Consider the following 22,343-nt stretch of genomic DNA (forward strand, 5'->3'; position numbering starts at 1 on the left):
GCTTTCGAATTAAAAGGCACAAATGTAAAAAAATAAAAATAAAAAAAAATAAAAGGCACAAATGTTACCCAGCATTTCATTGCATTGGCTTTCGAATTAAAAGGCACAAATGTAAAAAAATAAAAATAAAAAAAAATAAAAGGCACAAATGTTACCCAGCATTTCACCTCAGTCACTTGGTAATAGTTCATGCTCTGAAGTCAGTAGTCTGAGTCAATCTTCCCCAGTTACCTTTATGATTTAACTACAGTTGGTTTCTTTTTTTCTTTCTTATTTAGAAACCTTATGCTTGTCAAATTCCAGGATGCACCAAACGCTATACAGACCCCAGTTCCCTCCGAAAGCATGTGAAGGCGCATTCTTCCAAAGATCAACAAGCAAGGAAAAAGGTAATTTTGGAAGAGCGTTTACCCAGCCAGGAAAGGCACATTTAAATTACTTCTGCAGTAGTGGGACCACGTGCGGGGCAATGAATTCTTACACTTCTCCAGTTGTTACATGCATTAGACGCTTTGGGGAGAGGGACAGCTTCATGAAGTAATAGCAATGTGGTGGGTTGCACAGCTGATATAACCAGCTGTGAATTTCTGGGGAGGGCTCGTATAATAAGAATCAGAGAAAATTAGCAAAAGTCCCCTAAACTAGAGAATGACAAAAGGCTTTTATGGAAATTATGTCCACATAGCTAAAGAAAATTGAACTGGGAAAAACAGCACAACAAAAACCCTTTCTGGAGATAAGTGCTTTTTCATAAAATATCAATTGGCTGAAGCCATTTTAGCTCTGAGGGGGAAGGTAGGTATATCTCTAGGATAAGTAGAGAGCATCCCTGCTTTAAACTTAGGAGAAAACACGTTTCTTAATACGTACGATGTACAGAAATTCGAGAAAGGAATTGAACCTAAAATTACTTTGACATTACTGAGGAATTAATGCATCTTTCAGAGTACACAGAAAGCATAGCATCTTGGATTTGGAAGAAATATTAAAGATCATCTAGCCAACCCACCTGACGCTCTCTCTCTCTTGACCTCGTAAAATCTCTAGCAGGCGGTTGGTCATGTCGTGCTCCCACACCTTGAGATCTGAGGAGCTTACTACCTTTCACCGCATTTCCCAATAACTGAGTTTGTAAGTTTTGGGGCCAACGAGTACCTTCTGACCATGGGAGAAAAACACAGACACACTGAGCTGACCTTAGCTTTTTGAGTGTTTCCTTTGTGTCAAGATGGTACTGATTCATGGAAGGGCACTTCGTGACAAGTGTAAGGGAGATTTAAGATTTAACTTATGTCAAGTGATTTAAACCCATGATGTGATCAAACCCTGTGGCTGTGGTTTCAGGTCATCAGTGCTTCTACTCAACTAGAAACGTGCATTCTTTCATGGTTTATGGGGATTTAACACTTTTATGTTGGGAAATGCTGGGTAGTCTTTTTCTTTTTTTTTTTTACTTGAGCTTTTTCTTCCTTGAGAGGTGTTAACACAATGCCAGTTGAGGGCTCATATATGGAAAGAATTTGACCTCTTCCTTGTGAATGAGAAAAATGCCTAGTCGGAAGGATTGGAAAATCTTGCATATAAACCCACTCTTGTAAGTCAATTGTTAAAATCACTTTTTTCCTCTATAAATACAATGAAGTCTCTTTTATTGGAACACAGTAAACTGATAGCAGATGATCATTATCAACAGAGGATAACAGATGATGAACTAAATATATCCTGTATTGAACAAGTGCAAAGGAACTGCTATGTGAGTTAATGATCTAAACAAAGTTGTAAGGAGGATACTTCATCTTTTTCAAGTAACACCAACCTCGCATCCTGTTCGCTATGTCGGCAGGACCACTGCCTACTGGCTTTTGTCATTATCTGTGTGTGTGTGTGTCTTAGGAACTTGATGTAAGTTGTCTTTGTTTAAGAATCAAAACCAAAACAAACCAGAATCACAACTCTTGAGAGATTTTTTTCTCCTAAATCTGACCATTCACCCCTAAGTTGTCTGAAATGCATGAGGTTTTACCGTAATACCAAATCCATCATAAGATTGGAGAGCGCCTTCCCTGAGAAAAACAGCGGCCTGGAACCGGAGAGAATGCAGGTCTCACATCCAGTCGAATAAGCCCCAGTGCGATAGTCTACGTGAGAAGGTGACCTGGGTTGACAGTATGTATGGAAACAGAATAAGATATTTTCAGGAATTGTTAATTAATTGATTTCCATTGTTCAAATGTGGTGTGTCTCAGCCTCTATGTAAAGGAGGGATAGTTCTGATTGTGTAAAAGATTCTTGAAGCCCTAATTTAAAAAAAGAAAATCAGACCCTGAGACTACAAAATAGAAATGTAAAGACAATTTACAGACAGACTTCAACAGTCAGGCGGTTAGGTAACAAGGATATACTTTCGAGGAGCAATATTATAACTGAATATCAAATATTTCAACATTTTCTGAATCTCGTCTTCCAGAAAATGAGATACTATGTCTGCAGTGATCAGCTTTTGATGCTGCGCACCCTGTTCCTTGCAAACGGGTGAGCTGGCTGTGGCTGCCTTTTAGTGCCCAGAATTTAGGAACCGGTTTACCATGTTTACTCTCCAAATTTTAATCTGTTTCTTTAATCTGAAGATTTTAAAAATCGTTACGAATCAGTGATAAATTAATCTGTGGAAATTAAAACGAGGAAAGTTGCTCCATCCAATAAAAAGAGGAAGTGCCACTCCCCAGAGAAGCTGTGTGAATGAACCCCAAATCAGGCAATCCACATTCTCAGACTTCGTGCCGGTGTACTGGCGTGGAATATTTCCATGGTACGATGTTGTTACTAGACCTTGGAGAGATTCTAATTGCTAACTCACTTCAGTGCTTGGTATTTGAAATATTTCCTGGCAGCAATAATAAAAAAAAAAGAAGAAGAAGAAGAAGAAGTAAGAAACAATAAACCTTTTAAGGCAGAATTAAGATTATTTATGACTTTAATTAAAAATTGAAAACTGGCATCATTTCAAAAAAGCCTTTACAAAAATGTGAATTCATCAAAAATAACCATAAAAATTCCAAGGTGATAAAGGCACAGTGGAGTAATGGTCCCAGCCCTAGGGAACTGTTTTGTTGAAAAGAATAAAACCCTTTTCTGTCACACCCTGTTAGTCATGGACTTGTTTAATATACCCTGCCTGCCTGCTTTCCTCTAATCCTCTTTTTAACCTCCCCCTGGACACTAAATGACATTATTTGGGTCTTAACATTGCCGGCTTTCTGAGGCCCCACTCTGAAACCCAGGCCAGTGACAAGGCACCCTCAGCCAGCCGTCAGACAGACGTTTACTGGGGGAGGCAGAGTCCTCGCGAGTGATGACCTGGCCGTGGGCACGTGGTCCTCCCCACACCTGTTGGAGCCTAGTGAAAAACCAAAGACCTGAAAGCTTAGCTAAATACTATTCGAGCTACAAAAAGAAAGAAGAAGGGGGGAAGCTCTTCTGCAAAGGAATTGGGATAATTTGGCTCATTGCATGCAGAAAGTAACTTTATCTCTGCCTAATGTGTGCACACCCACACATTCCATCAGCTGATGTACAGACTTCTCCATGAATGCGCCTTGCAGATCTCGAGCTCTTTAAAGAGCGGGCTACATGGATAAGTGAGTCGCGAGATACTCAGGTCACCAGCTGTGGTCTCTGGCGAGAATAGAATGTAGCCCGCAGAGCAGAAGGCAAAATCTGTCCTTCAATTCGGCCTGATAATGAGTGGCAAAATAAGAGAAAACTAAGGCAATGAGCCGCTTGAAATTTCCCTCAAGGCTGTGAGCTTTATCAGAAATTTTCATTTGCACCTTGGAAGTGCCCGTAAGCGGGGTGATGGTGGTGATGGGGGGGGGCGGGGGGGCGGTCCTTTCAACTCTGGCTTGTTATCAAAATGGACTTTAGAAAGCAAATGCAAAAGAATGCTGGGCCAAAAGTTAGAGACAGCACACATCTTTCGTCCATTTCACAGCTCCACGAAGGTGCCAGACTCTGGCTATGATTTGCGAAACGTTTAGTTAACATCACCTCTGACCCTCCCTCGTTGATGACTTGGACATTCGCAGCCTCAAACAGGCTGTGATAAACCCCGAACAGCATTCCCAACCTGCAGGAATGCAGCCTGCACTTCTCTTTCGTGCTCAGGGGGACGCCATGGGTCGCTGTCTGGCTCAGACGGAGCAACGTACGCGTCGCACCTCTTCGGGTAGACCTGGGGGTTCTGTGGGCTCTGCTCGGAGCCACCACCATTTCACTTAGTGAGACAATTTCATTAAGCGCCGCAGAGCTCACCTTGCTTTGTGCCCTTGTTGGGATCTTCAAAAGCTACATGAAAACATCCAGTTCCCTACATGGAGGCATCCATTAGAGGAGCTGGTGAGGCTCTCGCTTTCCTCCCGTTTGGGCCTAGTATCATCGGTGCAGCAGGGGTGTGCACAAGGGCACATAATCAGAGGCCTTCCCAGATGGCGACTTTCCTTTTTCTCTTGTTCTCCCTCCCTCCCTCCCTCTCCTCTCCCCTCATCTTCTCTCAATCTCTTAGTGGAATGTCAGTCATAGGCACAGATCATGGACGTAGGATTTCAAGATGAACTAGCTGCCCCCTTACTCCCACGTGTAGCAAATCACATGGGAAATCCTATTGGATGAGTGATGCTTCTGTGATGTTGAAATGTCACTAAAATGTTTTGTCGTTGTTGTTGTTATTGTTGTTGATGCTTGGTAAGTGAGTCATTCACTAACCTTAAAGATTGTTGGTGGCAAATTGCTTCTCTCTCTCTTCAAAACAATGGTGGGCCTTACCCTCCTGCCTGAATGTCCTGATGCCTCAGTGGAGGGTAACTGATTCTGGGAAAGGCCCTGGATATGCCTTTATAAGGCAAATAACTGTGGCCCAAAGTAGTGATGTTAATTAATTCAATTTAAGTGATAAAAAGAAGTCATCTTGGTTTAACACTCGACTCATCGCACTGATTTGAAGTTGAGACCAGCCGCGTGGAAGCCTGCAGCTTAGGAAAGTGACTCTGGCTCTGCTTTGGAGAGCGCTGTTGTCACCACGTGGTGCTGGTGGGGTGAGGAGGGACCCGAGAATCCCTGTTGGGTGTGGGAAGTGGAGAGGCGGGTCAGCTGTCCATGGAAGAAGCAGTTAGTGAGGAAAAGCTTCTCTTTCTTTCTAGAGAGAGCAGAAAAGCTGTCTTCAGCCTTGTAAATGCTGAAAAAGACTTACTAGCTAGTGTCTGTGGGCCTAGAGGCCCAGCCAGGGACTTTTTGTAAGACTTAAAGCAGTGTTGCCCAAAGTGTGTTTTTGGAACTCATCCCACAGAATGTTATGAGATACTCCTTTTAACAAGTTTGTTCTTGTCATATATGTTTGGGAAATGCCGAGCTAAAGAATATTCAGGGTTTTCTTCTTGCGAGAATTCTCAGAACCAGAGATGAATGATACCCCAACGGAAAGAGAACTTGAAGCATTGGTCAGAATTACTCAGCCAACAACATCATCTTTTTCCTCTAGAGCATCTCATCAAACTCTTCTAGTAAATTCCTAGAGAAATAATCTCAAATAAGTTAATAAGTTCATTTCCTTCATCTAACAATTATTTACTAAGCACCCCACGGGGTGCCAGGCACTGGCTTAGACTCAGACGTGCACGCGGGTACGAGACAGATGTGTGTTCTCTGTCTCCATAGAGCCCCATTGTCTTGAGGAAACCTGACAATAAAAAGGTTAACAAAAAGTGAGCAGCATAAATGCAGGCAGGGACACAGCGTGGGGGTTGATATGGAGGTCACAGAGAAGGACCTACTGAAGGGAGATGGTCAGGAGCACATTTGAATAACCACAGTGGAAATGAGAAAAATGCATCAGCTGCACAGTTTTTTAAAAAGCACCAAGTAAGTCAAAATACTGGGCCTTCTTGGGGTGGGGGCCGGGCACCTCACTGGTTCAGTTGGTAGAGGCAGGCGACTCCTGTTCTCGGGGTCATGAGTTCAAGCCCACACTGGGCATGAGGACTACTTAAAAAAAAACACCTTCCTATTTGAAGTTCTTTTAGAAGAGCCTGCTACAGAAAGGGCTTGTTGTCCTTGCGTTGTTTGGCAGCGTGTCCTCAGTCACAGTGGCATTAGAAGGACTGGGGGCTAGACAGAGAAATGGATAGCTTTCCTCTCCCACCCACGAAAATGACGCCCGACGGTCAGCATTTGTGATTCCCCGAACCGTCAGCACGGGGGGCCCCGCCACAGCTCTGAGTTTAGAAACGAGACCTGAACTTGCCCTCCCAAAGATTACATTCCAACAAGACACACGACTCATGTGCTTTCAGTACAATCGGAGAAATGCCATGGTCAAGTCTCATAGAGAATGCTTCTGGAACGTGGAGTCTGAGAGTTCCTTTGGAACGATAGACATTCTTAAGGATTGAAGTCTTCTGGGTTTTTATATTGTCCTCAATGACTTTACAATACTTTGTCATATATGGCAAAGTAGTTTTACCTCTCCTTGAAAATTCTGATTTAGGGCAAAAAATGAGGGTGTTTGGTCCAGCTCTGACCAACCACGTGAGGCACATGGACCCTCCAGCAGGTGCTTTAGTAAGCAGTTGGGCTGTATGGTGCCCAGCACGGCTACCGGATGGAGATGGTTCCTAGGTAATTGCTTTTTTGATTGATTGACAGAAGCTTTCTAAGCTTCTCATTCCCTTTCTCCTACTAGATTTTGTGAATTCTTGATGAAAATGGTTTTGGAATGAAAGCATTTAGCTCAGACTCTCTGCTGCCTAAATATATGTCCTAAAATATCATGGCAGAGCTCACCACGGATATCCTCAGGCTCCATGTTTCATCTGTGGTCTCGAAGCCCGCGCATCCTTGAGAAGTCACCACCCCCTCCGCTCGCGCGCTCGTCTTCCCGCTTCAGCTTCAGCTGTGCTTTGCCTTTGACATCCTCGGGCAGTATTTTCCCATTTTGTTTGTATCTTGGCTCTCTGAGCTGTGAATATTTATTTCCAGGGCGACTTCACGGGAAAGGCAGATGCAGGGCCTCAGAGGTGAAGGGGGCCCTATTTCAGCAGAAGGCATCGTTCTGTCACATCACCTGCAATCCAGGGCAGTATATTATAAAGGACAATGGGACGACAGCGTCCTTGCAGATATTTTCCTTCCCTGAGAACTGAATCTTCTTGCAGGGGGAGTCACGGTTCCGTGACTACGATAGCCTGTCCTTCTGGATCATGTGGATGCTTGGATGATGGTGCAAGAAAGACCCAAACAAGGAAATGGAAGCTGAGACCTAAACCAGAGGGAATTAAAGACAAACTTGAACTTGTGATATTTGGTTCTGTTCACGGGTTATCAACCTGGGCTCCATGGACTATAAAGGTGTGAGAGGTTCCGCAGCTGAATGGATTTCAGGAAACTCATGAAATACCAGAAATTATGTGCAACATGTATTTTCTAAGTAAAGGCTCTAGAGATTTCACTGGCTCTCCAAAATTAAGAGCCTCCCATGACAAAAAAATAATGTAAAAAAAAAAAAAAACCCAAAACCCCAAACCCAAAACCAAACAACCCCACAACAGGACCCAAGGAAACTCTGGAAGGTGCTGTACGTATCTGTTATGTTGACTATGGTAATCGTCTCGTGGATGTGTGCGTCTGTCCAAATCAACTTGTATATGTTAAATACACGCAGGTCTTTGTATATCAAGTACAAATCAATATAAAAGAAAAGAAGTTTAAGAAAGGAAAGAAGAAATATTATCTGAGCCAAAAGAAATGCAGGACCCCTAGTGACTGTTTCACATGGCTTTCATGACAATACCCAAAAGACTCTGCCCAACTAAGAAGAATCACGGCTTCATGTGCCCCGGTCGATTGCCTTCAACTTACCTGACATTCACCATGTATCTGATATTCTGCTAAGTGCTGGAGTGTTAAAAAAAAAAAAAAAATGGCAAGACATATTCCTCTCCCTTGAGGCATCCAGAGATGTCAAAGCTAGATTTTGACGAGGGCTGGGCTGATCAGACAGAGAGCAAGCAGAAATGTGGAGTAGGAACAGACAGGAAGCACATGGACCAGTTCAGAGGGGGATGTACTTGGACGAGACGTAATGGAGGCCTGGACGAGGGTTAGCGGGTGGTTGGGATGAACATGAGTGAACAGGAAGTAACGGTGGATTGAACGCCAGGGGTGAGGGGAAGGGAAGAGTCAAGATGGTGCCAGAGTTCCTAGCTTAGGGATTGGGGGACAGTCCCCAGGTGGAGTGTCTTCTTCCTCAGGGACACCTCAGTCCTGCTCTTATTGATTGGATCAGGCCCAGCCGGATCATCAAGGATAATCTCCTTTCCTTAAAAATCAGCTGATCACCAGCACTAACCGTGTCTGAGAAATACCCTCACAGCAACACCCAGATCAGTGTCTTACTGTGCAGCGGGATGAGAGGATAGCCAAGTGGACACAGAAAAATAACCATCACACCCACAAACTCGAGTCCTTTATGTTACGATTCAGCTGAGCTTACTTCATTTGAAGGTGACACTAACCACATGAAAACGGGGTATAGCACACCTCAGGGTGTGGTTAATGTTAGTGCAGATTGATGGCTCACTAGGAAAACAGAAGGAAGTTAATTATTGGATGTACCTGGTCCTACCCCTTTGTATTTACCCTTCAATTGTTCAAAGCAAATATGTTCGTGCCAACTAATGTACAGACACTGCTAACAGGGTAAAAGAGGATTATATTTCAAGCAAATAAGCAGATACTTTTTACAAACATTTTGCATTACATATCAGAGAATTTACAGGACCATGTAAGTTGATCATAATATGTTAACTTTTAAATCAGTCATTATTGTCCTAATTTTATATCAGGCAATGTTTGTTAATACAGTGTGTTTAGGTCATACTAAATGAAATAATGACTGAAAAGCACTTAGCGTGCTGCCTGCCACATTATACAATAAAGATTCGTATTAGTACAAGAATTACATCATGTTGTCTATTCATAGTTTGTAAGAGCGGCACCTGGGTAGCTCAATCGGTTAAGCAGCTGACTCTTAATTTTGTGTCAGGTCATGATCTCGGGGTCCTGGAATCCAGCTCGGCCTCCAGCAGAAAGTCTACTTGAGAATTCTCTGGCCCACCCGCACACTCTCTCTCTCTCTCTCTTTTTTCCTCTATCTCCCCCTCTCAGCCCCTCCCCAAATAAGTAAATCTTCTAAGAAAAAGTTTCTAAGAGACAAGACAGGTGATTAATGAAGTTTTAGTAAGTCAGTTTTCTCTACTCCAGACTCCTCCATTAATTTATTTTTCCCTCAAAGAGATTTTAGTCTTTTAAAAATGATACCTAGACACTGAGGTCATGACGTAACTGTAAATTGTTTATATTATCTACCTTGCTTTTTCCTCACAAAGAAACACATTTATAGTCAGGTGTACATGTTTTAAAATCTTGATCAGACAAGCTGACTGACCTGATGTCTATTTTCATCCAGAGAATTCGTATCTCTGGGTTGGAAATCTCTACTGTTGGTCAGCCCACCCATAGATATCGTTACATGAGTGAGAAAGGGAGGGTTAGAGATTTCAGCCGAGGAGTTTTGCTTTCATGCCCATTTCAACCTTGGTTGTTTCCTGACTGCCTTTTCTAGATTGACAGAAGACTCCTCATTATTTCCTTATTCTTATAACGATTTACTGTTCTATTTCCTCTCGTGTGAGTTACCTGTGCATTTCTCCTGTCCATGCACGGACTTCTGCATCCTGGACCTGGATTCAAAGCCAGACGTCACCAGGTTTCATGAATGAGTTACTTAACGTCCCTGAGCTTCACGCTCTCCTTGGCGACTTAGAGACAGTAGCAGCAAGCTCATAGGTTTGTCGGAGTTATTCGTGAGAGCGCGTAAGCTCAGGGCTTGTTGCAGTCCTAAACGTAGACAGAGCTCAGCCCCAGGAGGAGGGAGCTGTGGCCACAGAGGTGGGAGGTGATAGTAAAAGGTGTTACAGTACAGAGGAAACTGGCCTGTCTTCCACTGCTGCTGAGGAACCTGGCTTGAGGAGTGGGGTCAAGCAGTGAGAGTCCGAAAATCGGAAGAATTCTCTGGGTGGAGCAGAGGTTTTTCCTGCCCCTCTTGGTTGAATTACCATCTGGCCTGGAAGTTAGGGAGCCTGACAAGCCCATGTGTGAGCCTTCCTCGAGGCTCCACATGAGGGGTTTACCAGGCGGAATCCAATCTCTGTAATTTGGATGGTTTAATGGTGACTGTGGTCATAGGGATAAGAAAGAAAGGGTCTTATTTTGCCACCTTTCATGCTTTGACATTTCAGAGCCATTTGGTATACATTACCCCATTTTATTTCTTTGGCCTTTAGAATCGGGATACGTTTTTTATTACTACTTGTACTCTCTTCAGTTGGTTTCTGAGAAACGAGAAAGTTTAGAAGTGGAGAGGGAGCCAAGTATGATGCCAAAAGGTGGTATGCTGTTTTTCTACAAGGCCAAAGACCTACAGAAATGTGCACCCAGGTTCATTAATATGACCTAATGCCTAACTGTCTGATAAGTCTTGACATACTGTTTGCAATCTTGGCATTCCACAGAACCTTCTGGCAAAAGATTATTCTCCCACCCAACAATCCGGGGCCCTCTTTATAAACTGTAGCAAAGTGTCGTGTGACATCTTAAATGCTCACGCTTTCCGCTGTTTGTCGAGTACAGAAAAACCCTTGAGTTAACTGTTAGGAGGCTGCACTCTGTCGGGCTGCCTTTTTTAACTGGAATAGAAAGATGTTTTCCCTGAGTGGCTTTTTGGGACGGGTGCTTGCTACACTGCCGCTCCCTGGGTCCAGCTGTGGGCACAGCTGTAGTCCATCAGAATTATAAGCATCTTTAAATGTAATCACATCCTCCAGCATGGGGAATCACATTTAGAAAGTCCCAAAAGATATTCATAAAGCCTCTTCATGAAATCTTAAGCTTTCTGATGATGAAGACAGTCTCTTCTTTTGTTATTTAATTAGCCTCGTATGCCCGAACATTCTCTCTCTCTCCCCACTCCATATATATATATATTTTTTGTTTGTTTGTTTGTTTGTTTTCCCCCCCGTAGCTCAAAAACTCACCTTCGCCCTGGAACACCCACACGTAAGCCCTAATCTGTCTTCCCAGGAGGCCTCTTTTCCATTTCTGACCTCGCTGATGTCTGGAGAGATTCTGTTCTAGGATCTTTAGTTCACTACAATTTTTTCTTAATATCCAGCTTCCAGATTTTTTAGCATGTGGATTGCATTCTCCCCTCTTCGTTCTGTTTTGTTCATGCCATGGAATAGTGTCAGTGAGGGTCACGTGAGAACCGCATGTCCTTTATTGGCTGTTGAGGCAAGCCATCGAGGTTGAGAAAGTTGACAAGGAAACTGACCTCAACGGGCCTTCCAAGCCATGCTAAGATGTTTAAACATAGACTGTGGTCGGATCCATGATTTAGAAAGATAATCATGGTGGTCACGTGGGGGGTGAATTGGGAATTTAGGGTGAAAGGAGACAAGGCTGTTTAGGCTGGCGTATTCCCATTCATCGATATTCTTTAGATACACTGGCTCCTCCAGTGATGACTGCATCCCGCTGGGCTGTCGTCAGCTCCAGGATTCTCAGTCTTGTCCAAAATGCTACCATGGGAGATTTTGCTACTTAGCCTCTTGAACGCTAGCTTCCTTATACATGCTGCTTTCACATAATGGCATCAAAAAAGGAGATAAGGATTCTCTGGTAGTTCTCAATATTCCTATCCTGGCTCCTACAGACATCCCTCCTTCTGAACTGCTCACCAACCTATAATTCTTTCTACAATCTTTCCAAGCATGATTTTAAGGATTCTGATGCTCAGTGGTATTTCTAGTCTCTTTTTTCTCTCTTTTTTCTTTTCTTGTCCTTCCTTCCTTTTCTTTCTTTCTTCCTTCCTTCCTTCCTTTCTTTCTTTCTTTCTTTCTTTCTTTCTTTCTTTCTTTCTTTCTTTTTTTCCCTGTTGAAATTTGAGGTACAGATTCCTCTCTCTCCGTTTTTGGGGACTTATCTCTTGGTACCTTCTCAAAGCTTACTTTTATAACCACATTGATAAGTGTTTTGGGAGCAGAGTTTCCAATAACCTTAGAACTTTGCATTCCCTGACTAGCTAGCTGAGCTCTCTGGCTACTTCCTCTCCTGTGTGAGGCTTTACTCCTCTCCCACCCTACTTCCAGCAATTATTTTTCTAGTATTTCCCATTTGGCATTCTCACTTATGGGAAGCATAAAAGCCATGTAGTAGCGGAGTTGTGATAGACATGCCTAACACCAATGCATATCTTTCCATATAGTTTTCTATCACATATAAACATATTATGGGGCCTCTCTGTTTTTATTCTTTTTACTCAGTGGCGTATGGTAACAACCATTGATATGAGGAGTTTTGCTTACACAGTATTTGCAGGGACATCACTGGGCTCTGAAAAAGGAAGGTCAGTAAGGAAAACAGGTCAACAGGTGGCAGAACATGTTAGACGAGCAGCTCTGTATCATAGTAGCTCTGGGCTAACCTAGCCCATAATCACTGGCTATAGGAATTTGGGTAATATTTACTCACTGTCGACTTTGAATAAATTCTATTTTGAGATGGCAGTGCAAAGGACATCCTTGACATTTCCTCATCTATACATAAGCAAATACAAAAATCATTTCATTTCTGTGTATTCAGAATAGCAATCAGGGATTCCTTCCTTTTTAAGGTAATCTTGTTCTTTTATATGAAAAGATATGTACAAGTTCCCCAATTTCCAGGTCTTAAAGACTCAGACCTACTAAGGTGCTCTAAATCATGGCCGAGGAAACTCATGCTTCCTGTTTTCCCCACCTCCCGTATCCACCCCGATTATGAGCCCCTTCCCCTATCAGGATGTTAAGATTGAAACTGACCAGAGACCTTAACACAGCCAAACACTCACAAACTCAGTACTAGTTCTAGCTTTTCAACTGTCAGCGATAGCAAGAAGCAGCATGCTAGCACTTAAAACACGCCTGGGAATTTTTATGGCTGTTCACCTCTTGAATCTTCCCAGCAGCTCCACAATTACTATTGTAACCCCATTTGAGAGATGAAAGACCTAAGGTTCCAAGAAGCTGAATGACTTTACGAAGCACCCTCAGGCGACAGGAGTACTACATCCCAGCTGAGATTTTCTGACTCTACTTCCAGTGCTCCTTTGATGCTACTGTTTTTAGTCTGGGCTGTCTGAGTTTCCACCATGGGAAATTTTGTAACTCGTCAAGTTGTTGGTGGGAGGATCATCTTCGGAAGGTCTAGACCGGCCAGCCCTCTGTTAGATGGCGGTCTGGCCCCCTGACAGAGACCCTGCCCCTAGAGGGCCCCCATGTTTGGCACTATCTGCCTCAAAATTCTCTACACCTTCCTTTCAGTGGCTGGAGCTAACAGGGCCATCCAGGTGGGCAACCCTGAGCCCACACGGGTACCCTCCATTTCTATCCTTGAGGGCTCCCTTTCATCCCGTCCCCTGTATGTGGGATCGCCTATGTGCCCTAATGAGCCATGGAACACATGGCTATGGGATCATTCTAGAGCCCTGTAGGCAGGCCCTAATTCCAGGAGAGTGCCCGGTGAGCAGATGGCTAGAACACTCTTTAAGTGAATCACTTGAGATTGGACCTGTAGTGTGATGTGGACATGCTGACTTGGAGTGACTCACATTGATGATAGAGACAGGAAAGAACCCTGCAAAAGCATTTGGTCCAGTGCCCTGCACAGCTAGAGATGGTTCTGTAGGTGGCAGGCACCATAAGGGGTCTGAGATTTGACCCTGCGTGTGCGTTAGTAAGTTAGCCAACTCCAGCTTTGTGGATGCTGGTGGAAGACAAAAGGAAAACTTATTCCTCATAGCAATAGCAGTAGCCAGAATATTCTCATTTTCTTGTGCCAGTTTCTCTAAGTGACACAGAGAGTGCCAGGCAGCATTTGTACGCTCAGTGGACTGTGTGACACGAGGGAAATTCTGAGCACAGGGAACCCAAATCCTTTATAATGAATGAAAGCACTCCTGACCTTTGGTTTGGGAAAAGATGATCCCGGTCAGTCTTCCAAAGCTGTTTAGTGTGGAAACATCCGAGAAAGAGAGCCTGGAGAGGCAGTCGGTGCCTCTGCTCCCAAGATGCGGAGACCTGAGAGCCTCAGGGGGCCGTGCCTCTCAGCAGTAAGCTCCGCTCGCCCCCTCTTGACTGCAGGCGGGCAAGAAGAGTAGGACCCTGGCATGGCCATGCATCGTCAGGATTGTCCCCCAAGCACAAGTGGCTTCTCAAAGAAAAGAATGAAGCCAGGAAAGAAGGAACATGGGTGTTGGGAAAGACACGCTTCTGTACCTTGTGGGTCTGCATGTAACTCTCTCCGTTTCCATTCAAGTTCAATTCAGAAATTGCAGTCCTGTCCACGGGCAGTACCGTTTGTCTCATGGTTTGCTATGGGAGCTGCTCACCTGTACTTACAGTACTCCTTCTTCTAGCCTGTATTATAGGGCTCAGAGTGTCACCATCACAATGGTTCTACTTGGGGGATTGTCTTCAGAAGACCCCTGTATGATTTTGTTTTGTTAAATGGCAAAGGTGATGCGCAGTCCCTTCACTCCCATTGATATGTCGAGATGGCTCGAATGACAGGATTTCAAGTAGCATCTCTGTCCGTCCTCTGTGGATCATGGCTCAGAGGAAGTGAGAAATGACGAGGATATCCAGACCTCGGGGAGATAGTTTCAATAGGCTGTTTGAAACTACTGGATGTCAGGGATGAGAAAAACCAAGCATCAAGAAAAAAAAAATGGATGAGGAAGGGTGGTGTATTCGAAGTCATTCCATAGCTTATCCTGGAGCCCATCCTGCTATTGGACTTGAAGAATAGAATCTTAAAATGGAGTTTTACTATTCCATCTCCTTCATTTTCCTTGGCTTTGTAAAGGAATGTAGGCAGTATATTCTAAAATGAATGTCAGGGGAGTGTTTTTAAAGGAGCAACTCACACACACTTGTGTTTGCTCTCTTGTCACTGTCACCCTCCTGGACGCTCAGCTCAGCCTCCGCTCTGTGCACCATCCACGCCAACGCCTTCAGCCCTAGGGGCTCGTGCTACTCGTGGCCGTCGCCTCTGTGGCCACGCTCCTCTGTAGATGCTGCCGCCACGACCACCAGTGACTTGGCTACGGAGCAAGGATATTTACGCCCACTGTGCCTAACTGAACTTCGTGGTAGTTAAAAGCCCCGGTTTTTCATTTCCTGGCTGGTGTTTGCAATGTGGAATTGCAACACCACATCTACGTGCATTTTTGCCTTTTAAATGTTCTGTGGTGTTGCAACATTTAAGAAACTCCCAGGGATCCTTCCACTTCCTACACGCCCTGGTTTGGAAAGTCAGGTCGGACTCACTGTGTCAGAGTCGCCTTCCCGCGCCCCTGCCGGCGTAATTCCGATTTCGCACCGCGCGGCTTGACATGGTCCCTGTGCTGTTTTGCAGCTCAGGCTTCACTCTTGAGGATACCCATACAAAGACAAAGAAAAGACTTTTTTTTTTTTTTTAATGTTAGCTTCTTCTTCCAAGAGCAATTGAACTGAAACTACTCTCCCTATTGTTTTCTGTGAAGTCTCATTTAAAATATTTTATTAATGCAAAGACGTGCGCATTCAGGGCTAAGGACCAGTGAACAGTAGCCATAGCAACCGGGAAGCCATTCGGGAGGAGAAAAAAATGCAGTAAAGAGTAAGTGTTTTAATCCTTAACTTTAATCCCTTTACTTCCTGTTCTCAAAATGAAATATAAATCAGGCACCATGGAGTGCTGCGATTTTTCTCTGAAAGGGATGTTGGCCAAAGAGGATTAGGAATGGACAGACGTGTTTAAGGAATTTAATCACACAATTTGTTGTCAAACTTTTGAGACCACGAGTGACCAGTTCCTTTGAGTGGCGTCAATGAGAACCAACAAAACATACTTTGAAACTGATTAGAGCGTTGTCGCAGGGGGACAGCCCTGTTTGCTGTTCCTGTTACAGCATTTTAGTCCAGAGTCATGCCATGAGAAACCAAGGAATTTGCTTAGTCCCCCAGTGGGGAGCTTGAGGACTGTGTCAGGTCAGTCGAATAGAGATATTCTTTTGATCTTGGAAATACTAGGGAAAAATGAAGTCGCCGGTATCGCGCATACTGCTTTTTCTTGGTGTCTGATTACTGTGGGAGTCTTCCATTGTCTACAGACTTTTGGGTCGTTGCTGAACAGCACAGGCTTTAGTTTCCATGGACAGTAAAACAGAATTCTCAGAAGAGTAGACAAGTATTATTTCTCAATCATATGTTCCTAAGATTTTCTTTTATATGAACTACCGCAGACTTGTTAATTTTGGATTAAAAATAAAATTCAATTTTCTGTCTTTAAAGTCAGACCAAAACCATGCCCCCCAACATGGGCTAAAAATATTTGTTGTTTGACTCTACAACATATCTGTCCTTCCTAGTTCTACTGGGGAGGATTATTGGGGACTAAGGGAAGACATGTTTTTAACGGCACTTTTCCTTCCCTGGGCATATATATGAGTATATCTTTGATAAATTTATTTCTAGTGGACTAAGAGTTACCAATTCACAAGGCCCTTTGCAGAGATCTGAAGTAGCTATAACTTGGGCTAGCTTCCTGCAGTGTCAGAATGTGAAATTACTTCCAAGAATAGCGTCTTCCCAAGGGGGCGCTAATCATGAAGACAGGCGAGCGACGGGAGGCCTAGAGAATGTGCGTGGAGCTAGACATGGCGGACCACCGGGTCTGAAGTTCCTTGCAGTCCTTGAGAACGACAGTATCCACGGGGAGGCCTGCAGATGGCAGGGCATCTGGGGAAGAGAAAGAACATCGGTCTCTCGGCTTAGAGGACAGCGTGCGACATTGACAACACCTGTTTCCGCTTCCTCGTCTCGGGCCAGTGTTCTTTCTCCCCATGCGATCAGAAACAGCAGGACTGATATAGCCTAGGACAGAGCATCTGACATGTGGTCCGGGCACCATGAGTGGCTGCCGGCCGCCCTCATCGTCCTCCCATGCTTCCCTTGGACTTCTGGCTTTCCAGTCTGGGTTTCTGGGACAGGGTTGTTTTTGAGAGGAGTTGGAGTTCATTGCAGGGGCTGGATGGTAAGAAAGATAAAGGATTGTCCATTCCCAAGGAGGAATGGTAGATTCTGAACATGGAAATCGCTTTGGCAGAGGCTGTAGAGACTACAGGAACCTTCCAGAGGAGTACAGTCACTGTTCCGGGCCTAACCCTAAAGACCTTTCTGAGCCAGACATGCTTCTCATGACCAAAGAGAAGAGCTTCATTTCCCCTGCGGATCAGAGGTCCTGTGATTCATACATCACTCTGAAGCATACAGTCCTCGGACAGGAGTGGGGACATTACTTTCAGTACATGCTTCTCTGCACTGATGGAAAGAAGACCATGGGCCAGCCCTTATGTTGGTGGCATCACCCCAGGGGGACAAGGCTCTGGAGGAATATCCAGCAGTATGTGAAGCAGTCATGGGGGAACCAGGGCCGGGGCTGGTCATCTGGTCACCCGGTGTCAGAAGATGCAAGTCCTTGTCTTGGCTGTGTAGGTTGTCTCAAAGGGGGCTAGAGTATGCCATTTCAGGCCCACTCGGCTCAAAATTTCTGTGTTCTCCTTACCAAATATATGTTAGATGTTGAGTCTTTAAAAGCAAGGTAGAAATTGGGATGTGTTCCCAGCCCTTCCAGATGAATGAGAGATGGGAAGTATAAATGTAACAAATTAGCATTTCCTATTGGAAGGATTGCTCATTTGCACATTCCGAGAGGCAATATATAAATGTGAATAGTATTATCTAGTGAGATTTGGCATGAACAGGGACTGAGTATTATAAGGAAATAAACTTTCCAAGTGTCTATTTTTTTTAACTTCTGTTAAGATTCCACTTGGCTAGTTCCTGTCTTATTCTTAGCGGACAATCTCGGCGCGCTCTCCTTGCTTCGCTCCTCTTCCCCACACAGTGCAGGAAGACATGACTTTATCTGTCTTTAGGGGTGGCTTTTAGGGATAAGCATGGATTAATGAGTCCTTAGCAACTATTGATTCATTTTTATTCATTCATTGTTCATGAATTTCCCCCCCCACATTTATGGAGGACCTTTCATATAAAAAGAAGCACTGTTTTAGCTTACATGATCAAACAGACATGGTTTCTGTTTACAAGGAGCTTTTTTGTCTTCTGTGACACACACACAGACTTTATTAATAAGTACGACACTGTGTAGAAAACCACGGGTCCCCTCAGGGTGATAAAAATTGCCATTACTGGGTGCCTGGGTGGCTCAGTGAGTTAAGCATCTGCCTTTGGCTCAGGTTATGATCTTGGGGTCCTGGGTTCAAGCCCTGCATCGGGTTCCCTGATAGTGGGGAGTCTGCTTCTCTTTCTGCCTCTGCTGCTCCCCCTGCTTGTGTTCTCTATCTCACATAAAAATAAACAAATAAAAGCTTAAAAAAAAAAAAAGAAAAAGAAACTGCCATTGCTATTTAAAAAGGAAGGAATGACTCTGGAATAGGAAGACCTGGAAACTTCAGGGAAGAGATGACATTGAACAGGGCCTGGGAGAGTATGAAGAGTGTGTGGTAAATATGCAGGGACTAGACGTAAGGGGACCCCAGGTGCAAGAGGCTTGTGACCAGAAGAGCAACGGGAAACCTGAACAAGCAGCATGGAGGGGACTGTCTGGGCTCTGTGTGGCTCGGAGGCATGGGACATGTGGCCACACAGCTAGAAGACAGCCAGCCTGGTAAAGCTGGGAGTCGGGGCTGCGGGTGATGCTTGCTGGAGAGTCACTAGAGGGCTTTGCAGGTGGGGAAGTGGCCTTGTCAGCCGTGCGTGTTGGGGAAACTAAACTGAGCAGAGAGCATGGGATGGATGCAAGAACAGAAAGCAAGGGCTCTCCATCGAAATGATGGCCTTCAACTTCTCCAAGGAGGCATTTTAAAAAATTGTCCAAACACTCGTGCGTGTTAAAATCAGCCTTAAATCTTTTTCAGACAATCTGTTTTAATTAAAAGAAAGGAAAGAAAAAATGAGTTCTGCTGTTGGTCTCTCCCCCCATTTGTTACACTGTAGCACCGGCTGGGGCTCTAGTCAGAGATCAATTCAAAGGGAGACAATGAGGATCTGGTAAGATGGACGGGAGCGCGCGGTGGGGGGGTAGTAATTGCGAGATAGCTGGCTGGTTTAATTAAACTTTGAGAATACTTGAATAGGAGGAAAAATGCTACACTTGACTGGATGGGCTGGAGTGCGTGTGGTCACATTAGTGCGCTGAGCCGCGGGCAGGAGGGATTTATGAAGCCGAGAGTAGAAGGAAACCCTTATCGTGCACGGTCTTCACAGCCTCGTAACCCAGCCCCAAAGGGTGAAGGAGGATGGTTTTTTGTGACAAAGTGAAATGCCTTATTAATATTTCTCTAATTGTCTTAAACATAACATCCACCCTTCGGTTTCCCGTTCTGCTTTTGCGATGTTCCTCCAGATGTAGTCTACATCTGCCTTTGACTGTGTCCGTTTGAGTATTGTTTTTCACTCGGGAAAAACAAAAACAAAAACCCTGTAAGATTCTTGGTGTCAGTTTTAGAACACTATTGACTTAGGAAGAAAATGGTGTTTTTACAGATATAGCAATACAGAAAAACCAAAGCTGCATGCCTTTGTGATTTCAACATCCTTTCAAAACTCAACCCCACGTCTCTCCAAGATGGCTAGATAGTGGTACCGACTTGGGTAAGTGGGTCATGGAGATGAAGTACTCACATCTCACAAGTGTTCTGAAAAGGTTTTGTGGTTGGCTTTGATTTCTGATCTATTTTGGACTTTTCTAAGAGAATGAAAGCTAGCTACATTCTTCTGAGATAGAATAATTTCATGGTGATGGTCATGTGTGAAAACTACGCTAACGTCTTGATCCAGATACCATTTATCTGGCCCTAGACTCTATCTTCTGAGGATAAATAAGACCCCAGGGGATTCTTACTGGTATCCCTCCTAACAACCATAATCGTTTCTGCTGAGACAAATGAATTTAACTCTGTACCTCACAAGCCAGTCTCCTCAGGTCCTGTCAAGTGATACTATAATAACCCCACAGAGTTGGTGTTTTCACCCCCATTCTGCAGAGGACACTACTGAAGCCTTTCAAGACTGAGTTAGCATCATGCCAAAGGCTACCTCTTAGTAGGTGGCAGAACCGAAATTTGGACTTTTGAATTTGAATTTGAATTTGATCCATTGACCCCAAAGTTTCCATTCTCATCTCTTTGTTGTATTGCCACACTGTGGTGTGCAAAAGGAAGAGGTTGATACAAAAGGAGATACAATAGATTGGAGAAAAAGAAAATCCAAGTACACCTTATACGGTGTTATGGAGCCTCCACACTGAATAGTAATAAAAAAAAAGTAAGGATAGAAATAGTAGTTGGCATTGATTGAATGCAGTATACCAGGCATGAGGGGCTGTCTCAGGTTCCCTACCACTAACAACAACCTTGGACCACAACAGCAACATTGTCCACATTGTACAGAGAAAATTGAACTAAGGAGATATTAACAAATCCTTTATCATTGTCTAATATTTCCAGCAAGTAAGGAGATGAAAGCTCAAATCCAGGTGTTTTGGGTCCAGAGCCTACCCTCTTTCCTTTCGTGACCACAGTTAAGCTGCTCTTGAAGTGCTTGTGAACGGCTGACAGTCAGATTACCCCATGTTAAGTGGGTATAGAGAGAACTCTGTATAGAGAGAATGCACTCACCCGCAGGGATGGGATATCACCTCTGGAGCCAGAGAATATTTTGGTCAAGTTTGCCTATGGCACTGAAGTAGAAAATGAAGTCTTAGCCAGCCAGCGATAGAGTCAACTGATAGGCAGCCGAGAGATTCTGTACCGCCCAACAGCACAGCCTTCAGGAGTTTGCCTCCCAAGGTAGGGGGCCTTCAGGAGTGCAGAGCTTCCCCTGTAAAAGAAGACCTCGGGGTGTCCTTACTGGCGAGTTTCATCTGAGCCACTCTCTCAGCTCCACGGGACACGGAACTCAGTTGTCCTGTACACTGCTCTACCTCCTCGGCCTCACCAAGTTTTAGACACATGGTAAGGGCTCATGTGTCCAGATTGAATGAATGAATGAATGCAGTAGATTGAATGAATGAATGCAGTAGATTGAATGAATGAATGGACAAAAAGAAAAGAAAGAGAGAGAGAAAGAGGGAAAGAAAGAGAGAAAAACAGAAGCAAAATGTAACATGAATTTTAAAAATGCTACTAATTCTTTTAGGCTGCATGGATAGAAGTAGAGCATCTTGAACAAGTGGTGAGTTTGTCCTGGCCAGACCCTAGTTCAGTCTATTAGCACTGGGTTATATTTCCACATTTGCACACCCAGTGAGGTCCAGTGTCTAGAGGAGTTGGAGGGGTGAGTTAGAATAGTATGCTTACATGGGAGAGCAGGGGCTGATGGTTTAGGTAAGTGACTTCTGTGTGTCAGGCATTAGTAAATGCTTTCTAAATCTACATTACTTCTCAAAACAAGAAGGATAGCTCCTTGCTGTCATCCTGATTTTATAGAAGGGGGACTACAGGCAGGCTAGTGAACATACCTGCCCAGGATCACACAGTCACTGAACCAGTCTGTTCAACTAAAACGCCCATACTCCTCCTGCTTCACTATCCTGTCATCTACGTAAAATCTGTAGATGTTCAGTCTGGACGGAAAACTGCTACAGGAGGGCCGACACACTAAAGCACGGCCCCTCTCAGGGCTAAAATTCGCTGGTTATTACAGCATTTTGAGGCTTCTCAAATACAAAGAAAGCCATAACGTCGACTATGAGCAAAGTTACTCCATGTGGTCTGCGGAAGAAGGAGAAGAGAAACCCCCCATGCGTGGAAATCTCGGGGAGGCCGATTACAGCTGAGGTTGAGGCAGAACGTTCTAAGGATCAGACATATTGAACGATGGCGGACACCATGTTGTAGGGAAATGAGTCGTCCAAGATGTTTAGGCAAAGCCTAAGCTGCCACCAGGATATGCAGTAATGGGGGGCAGCTCAACAGCACTCATTTAAATTTAAATTAATTAAAATTCAATTAAGTTACATTACAAGTGGTTTCCTCAGTTGCACTAGCTACATTTCAAGCTCTCATTAATCGCACGTGACTGGTGGCTGCTAATTAGTACAGAACAGAACTTGTGCGATGGAAGAAGGTT

General features: G+C 44.2%; 1 protein-coding gene across 1 annotated transcript in view; it reads left to right on the forward strand.

The window, feature by feature from the left end:
- The window catches only part of LOC111153641 (GLIS family zinc finger 3), a 425,946-nt gene that overhangs the window by 333,040 nt on the left and 70,563 nt on the right, over window positions 1–22,343 (forward strand). Inside the window, exon 5 of the mRNA XM_022512786.1 lies at window positions 279–389. Coding sequence (XP_022368494.1) covers window positions 279–389 — 111 coding nt within the window. The remainder of the gene's footprint in view (window positions 1–278; window positions 390–22,343) is intronic.

The sequence above is a fragment of the Enhydra lutris genome, unplaced genomic scaffold, assembly GCF_002288905.1.
Source record: "Enhydra lutris kenyoni isolate GAN:26980312 unplaced genomic scaffold, ASM228890v2 scaffoldscaffold33, whole genome shotgun sequence".
Taxonomy (NCBI): domain Eukaryota; kingdom Metazoa; phylum Chordata; class Mammalia; order Carnivora; family Mustelidae; genus Enhydra; species Enhydra lutris.